The sequence below is a fragment of the Eimeria necatrix genome, genomic scaffold (genome assembly GCF_000499385.1).
Source record: "Eimeria necatrix Houghton genomic scaffold, Enh_scaff343, whole genome shotgun sequence".
NCBI lineage: Eukaryota > Apicomplexa > Conoidasida > Eucoccidiorida > Eimeriidae > Eimeria > Eimeria necatrix.
The window spans coordinates 30001-35814 of record NW_013653948.1 but is presented as its reverse complement, the minus strand read 5'-3'; the positions used below and the strand labels follow the sequence as shown (position 1 = coordinate 35814).

The following is a 5814-nucleotide window of genomic DNA, read 5'->3' as shown; positions in this document are numbered from 1 at the left end:
AGCAGCAGCAGCAGCAGCAGCAGCAGCAGCAGCAGCAGCAGCAGCAGCAGCAGCAGCAGCAGCAGCAGCAGCAGCAGCAGCAGCTTCTCTCACTGCTCATTGCTTGCTGCTTCGCGTGCTTCTGCTGCAGCGAGAGGTTTTCCTTTTGCTGCAGCAGCTGATTCTGACTTGGCTTTGCCTTGAGTGCGTCAACTTCAGCAGCAGCAGCAGCTGCTGCTGCTGCTGCTGCTTCTGCTGCAGCAGCAGAAGGAACAAGCTTGTGGAGAATGGCCGTCCGCCTTTCTTGGTCCGCGCCGCACAGCAGCTCACCAATAGAAGCAGCAGCATCAGCAGCAGCAGCAGCAGCAGCAGCAGGACCCTTGTGCTGCCTGTCTTTGCAGTTCACGTGGAACCGGCAGTACTCCCCCATGCTAGGCCTGCAGCAGCAGCAGCAGCAGCAGCAGCAGCAGCAGCAAGTATCCAGCAGCGGCAACAGCAGCAACAGCAGCAACAGCATTAAAGGAGCAACTTTCTTTTGCTGAAAATATGACCTCTTCTACAGGCCCCCAGTAGGGCCCTAGGGGCCCCTTAAGGGGCCCCCTAAGGGGCCCCTTAAGGGGCCCCTTAAGGGGGCCCTTAAGGGGCCCCAAGGGCCCCCCAAGGGGCCCCTTAGTGAGCCCCTTGGGGGCTCCTTGGGGGGCCCCCTGGGGGCGCCTTGGGGGCCCCCTTGAAGGACTTTATTGAGGACCTTCAAACAACCCTAGGGGCCCCTTGGGGGCCCCTAAGGGGCCCCTGGGGGCCCCTAAGGAGCCACTTGGGGGCCCCTAGGGGGCCCCCTGGGGGCCCCTAAAGGGCCACTTGGGGGCCCCTAGGGGGCCCCCTGGGGGCCCCTAAAGGGCCACTTGGGGGCCCCTAGGGGGCCCCCTGGGGGCCCCTAGGGGGCCCCTTGGGGGCCCCTGGGTTTAGGGTTTTGATGACTTACAGATGGACCATTTGTCTGCACTGGAGTTGGCGGCGAGTCATAGCGCTGCAGCGAACTATTCCTTTGACAGCGCCCAGCTGCACACAAACCCTAAACCCTAAACCCTAAACCCTAAACCCTAAACCCTAAACCCTAAACCCTAAACTGTGGGCCCAAGGCTTCTGAAAGCAAGTGGAGAGAGCGTGGGCTGGGCTTATCTGGACTCTGGCCTACGCAGCTGCCGCAGGTCCTCGATGCGCCCTACTGCTTAGGGTTTAGGGTTTAGGGTTTAGGGTTTAGGGTTTAGGGTTTAGGGCTGCACTTTGAGAATTTGGTCATCATCTTCGACTGCTGCTGCTCGCGAATCGGAGCCGTCGGCCTTTGGAAGCAAAGAAGGGTTTAGCACTGCAACCAAGTCCCCCCGCTGGACGCCCTTCTTCCTGCGCAAACCCTAAACCCTAAACCCTAAACCCTAAACCCTAAACGCTAAACCTTAAACCCTAAACCCTAGGCCCTGGCTATTCAGAGCTGAAGACAAGGGAGAACGCAAAGAGCTAATGCGACATGGAGGTCTTCTGCTATCTTTGAAGGCTCGAAGCTGCTCATAGCCCAAACCCTAAACCCTAAACCCTAAACCCTAAGACTAGGGGGGCTTGCCTGAGGCAGCTCCAAAGTTCCTCCCCACGAAAAGAAAGCAGCAAATTTGTCTCCCTGAAATATAACAATCAAACTCATTTAAAGCCCTCAGCAGCAGCAGCAACAGCAGCAGCAGCAGCAGCAGCAGCAGCAGCAGCAGCAGCAGTATCAGCAGCAGCAGTGGTTCCGCTACTACTAACTACGAACAGTGGCAGCAACAGCAGCAACAGCAGCAGCAGCAGCAGCACCAAAAGCGACAGCATCAGGGCCATAAAAAGCAGCAACAGCGGAGGCAGCAGCAGCAACAGTAGCAGCAGCAGCAACAGCAGCAGCGACAGTCATAATAGCCGCAACAGGAAGAGCAGCAGCAACAGCAGCAGCAGTAGCCGCAACATTAGCAGCAGCAACAACAACAATAGCAGCAGCAGCAGCAGCACAAGCAGCAGCAGCAGCAGCGGAGGCTGACTTTGTGTCCCACAAGATCCAGCACCATTTCATTTCATCTGCAGCAACACCAGCAGGTTCACAGAACGATTCCAAACCCTAAACCCTAAACCCTAAACCCCAAACCCTAAACCCTAAACCCTAAACCCTAAACCCTAAACCCAGGCGTTTGCTGCTGAGGGTTTACTGGCGACTCCACGAGGGTCTGAGACAGAAGTCACAACGCCAACAACAGCAGCATGAGCTGCTGCTCCCTTAGCAGCAGCAAATGCTGCTGCAGTCATCTGGCGCACACACACGGCGCAGCAGCAGCACAAACCCTAAACCCTAAACCCTAAACCCTAAACCCTCCAAGTCTAAGCCCGAAACCCCCAGCCTCGAGGTTCATCAACCAGCTCTTTCTGCTGCTTCTACTTGGAGATCTAGAGCTCACGGTTTAAGTTTAAAGACCTAGGATTTAGGATTTAGGGTTTAGGGTTTAGGGTTTAGGGTTTAGAGCTTACGCAGCTGCATGCCTTCTGCAGAGATAAAATTTTCAAGTCAGGCCGCTGCAGGCGGAGAGCAGCATCTTGATAAGGAAAATCCCACTTCCTGACCATTCAAACCCTAAACCCTAAACCCTAAACCCTAAACCCTAAACCCTAAACCCTTAACGTTATACCCTTAAGCATACGTCGCAAGTGTGAATCCCGAGAAGCTCCCCTAGCTAATTTCGACGCCCACATTTGCAAGCATTCTGGACTTTAGGGTTTATGGCTTGTCGTTTAGGGTTTGGGGTTTAGGGTTTGGGGTTTAGGGTTTGGGGTTTAGGGTTTGGGGTTTAGGGTTTAGCTTTACTCGATGTCAAGCTGCTTGCCATCCAATATGACGCAGTCACTTTTGATTTTCAGAACTTCAGCTGCACACAAAATGAACCCTAAACCCTAAACCCTAAACCCCAAGCCCTGACCCCTAAGCCCTAAACCCTAAGCCCTAAACCCTAAACCCTAAACCCTAAACCCTAAACCCTAAACCCTCGCGGTGCGGCGCACTTGTCATTTCTTCGAGCAGGGGCCCTCAAGTTCCGGATCGAATGGCGGGGCTCTTGGGGCCCCAAACCCTAAACCCTAAACCCTAGAGCGCAAACCCTAGGCTCTAAACCCTAAACCCTAAATCCTAAGCAGCGCAATCGAGACCCCGAAGGCAGAAGGGAAAGGCCCCGAGGGTTTGGCCGAGGCATCTGCTGCGAGTAGCAGCGCTGGAGAACTTCAAAAAAAATAAAATAAAAAGAAGTGAAAAAGAATTAACTAAAGAAGTTCTAAGCATTCATAGAAAGCTGAGCAGCGGGGTGTTTATGGGTGGGGTTGTTCCGGGTTTGCTGCGATTAAGTCGTCAGCGGAAAAGAGAAATTGGAATAAAAATAAAAGTGCCAAAAGAAGCCAAAGGACTGGCGGCTTCCTGGAGTTTGAGGTGTACGTACACCCCAGCTACTTGCTTACCCTGCTAGTGGGCAGCGGGTGGTTCTGGGGCTTGGGGGGGCCCCCAGGCTGCCGCGGCTGCCATTTAATATTAATTATATAAATGAAATACATTTAAAGGATTTATTCCCGCGTTTTGGCTTCTCGCGAGCTCGGGTGTACGTACACCTGAGTTCAGCTGCACCGCCCGCCGAAACCCCCGGAGGGTCTGTAGGCCACACCCACCCATTTTGTCGGCCTTTTGCATTATTATTCTTTTATATTCTTATTTTTCGTCTTAAAATATATTTAATTTTTTAAATTGCTTCTCTTGGACGCCAGAGAACCCCCAAGAGCCCATCAGCTCTCGCCGGTGTCTTCGCAGCTCTGCAGCACTGCTACCCACCAAAGCGGCTGCAGCAACTTGGAGTTAAGGGTTTAGGGTTTAGGGTTTAGGGCGTGTCCATACGGCGAAGTTGAGGGTTTAGGGTTTAGGGTTTGCGGCGCGCTGGCAAGGGCTAGGGTACAGGGCCTATGCCGTGTTGGCGAGGGCGAGGGTTTAGGGTTTACGAGTTGCACTTTGGACGGAAAGCCCTCGATCTTAAGAGAGCTAAACCCTAGACCATAAACCCTGAACCCTAAACCCTAAACCCTAAACCCTAATTTTTTCCAGAATGGAGCCTTTAATAGGGGGGCCTACTTCTCCTTTCCGCTCGGCGAACACCCGTGAGCCTCTCCTCGTTATTTAGCGTTATCTTCAGATGCAGAATCGTGGAGTTTAGGGTTTAGGGTTTAGGGTTTAGGGTTTAGGGTTTGCATGTTGCGTCGCAGCTGCCGCTTCTTCTCTGCCTCTCGACAGCCAGCAGCCGCGGGAACTGAGCGACTTTTCCTTTTACAAAGCTGTGAATACGGGTAGGCTGCGCGTAGGGTTTAGGGTTTAGGGTTTAGGGTTTAGGGTTTAGGGTTTAGGGTTTGCGAGCTCTGCAGCCGACAAAACCCTACACAGCACCTACAGAAGAGGCAAACGCAGCGCCGAGGCCTCCAAGCTGAAGAGTCTCCAGTCTCAAGACAGTTTCAAGCGAGATGCCCTCAGGACTATAACCAGGCAAACCCTAAACCCTAAACCCTAAACCCTAAACCCTAAACCCTAAACCCTAAACCCTCGTTTTGGCTCGCTGCGCCGCGCAGTGGCCACTGCGCTCAACCCTAGAGCTTTGAGAGGTTTGCAGTGGCTGCAGCTGCCCTTGGGGTTTAGGTCTCCCTGGTCTTTTAGGGTTTAGAGCTTAGGGTTTAGGGTTTAGGGTTTAGGGTTTAGGGTTTAGGGTTTAGGGTTTAGGGTTTAGGGTTTGTCGTCTCAGGTTTTTGTCGTTTTCCGAATTTCCGGGGCCTCTTTCGGCCAAGGCTTTGAGCAGCCCTCAGCGGTCTCTCCTTATTGAAATATGGGGTCACCTCTTCAGGTGCTAAACCCTAAACCCTAAACCCTAAACCCTAAACCCTAGACTCTAATAAGTAAACCCTAGGCTCAATTCCCTAAGCTATGCGGAAGGCCGTGCATCGCACTGAAGGCACCTTTCAGTTTCGCGCTCCTTAGCCCGCAGGGCTTAGGGTTTAGGGTTTAGGGTTTAGGGTTTAGGGTTTAGGGTTTGGGGCGCGCTGTGGCCAGCACTAGATGAATAGAAACGCGGTAAAGCGCCAGCCAAACTAGCTGTCTGAAAGTCTGACTTGAATTGAAAAGCTGCAGCAGCAGCAGCAGCTGCAGCAGCAGCAGCAGCTGCTGCAGCAGCAGCAGCAGCAGCTGCTGCTGCTGCTGCTGTAGCATCTTTGAATTGGGAAGAAATACCTTCAGAATTGCCTAGGCCGGTTGTTTCAATAACTGCTGCTGCTGCTGCTGAATCTGCTGCTGCTGCTGCTGAATCTGCTGCTGCTGCTGTTGCTGCTGCTGTTATTTGGATTTGTTTGTCGCGGGTTTGTATCTTGGAATTGTTTGATTTAAATTAATTGATTTAAATTAATTAATTTAAATCAATTAATTTAAATTAATTGATTTAAAATTTTTTTATTTCAGGCGCTGCTTTGATGACTCTGTTAAAATAACTGCAGAAAATGTAAACGACGAAGTCCCCAGACTATTCAAAGAAATCGGGTGGGCCTAAAGTTTAGGGTTTAGGGTTTAGGGTTTAGGATTTGGAGCGTGGGAAGGGTTTAGGGCTCAGGGTTTAGGGTATGGGGTCTGGATCTTGGGCCTAGGGTCCAGGCTTTAGCTTTAGGGTTTAGGGTTTGGCGTTTGCGATTAGGGCTTCAAATTCATGTTTTGAGTTTAGGGTTTAGGGTTAACGGTTTGAATTGAAGGTTTAGGGT

General features: G+C 52.2%; 3 protein-coding genes across 3 annotated transcripts in view; 2 read left to right on the top strand and 1 right to left on the bottom strand.

Moving 5' to 3' along the window:
- Nucleotides 1-266: 266 nt before the first annotated feature.
- ENH_00045550 (hypothetical protein) lies at nt 267-521 on the top strand (the record flags this gene model as incomplete). The annotated part of the gene is made up of 1 exon (XM_013580971.1): nt 267-521. The coding sequence occupies one exon, from the start codon at nt 267-269 to the stop codon at nt 519-521; it is 255 nt and encodes an 84-aa protein (XP_013436425.1).
- Nucleotides 522-1250: 729 nt separating this feature from the next.
- Nucleotides 1251-3058, bottom strand: ENH_00045540 (hypothetical protein, conserved; the record flags this gene model as incomplete). Its single annotated transcript, XM_013580970.1, has 6 exons — nt 1251-1380; nt 2067-2079; nt 2208-2304; nt 2524-2611; nt 2858-2918; nt 3052-3058. 6 exons carry the CDS (start codon nt 3056-3058, stop codon nt 1251-1253), a joined length of 396 nt encoding a protein of 131 aa, XP_013436424.1.
- Nucleotides 3059-4130: 1072 nt separating this feature from the next.
- ENH_00045530 (HEC/Ndc80p family protein, putative) overlaps nt 4131-5814 on the top strand; it is a gene marked incomplete at both ends in the record, with an annotated part of 7556 nt that continues 5872 nt past the window's right edge. The window contains 5 exons of the mRNA XM_013580969.1: nt 4131-4182; nt 4288-4368; nt 4444-4561; nt 4815-4913; nt 5522-5599. Of these exons, the coding sequence (XP_013436423.1) occupies nt 4131-4182; nt 4288-4368; nt 4444-4561; nt 4815-4913; nt 5522-5599 (428 nt within the window). The remainder of the gene's footprint in view (nt 4183-4287; nt 4369-4443; nt 4562-4814; nt 4914-5521; nt 5600-5814) is intronic.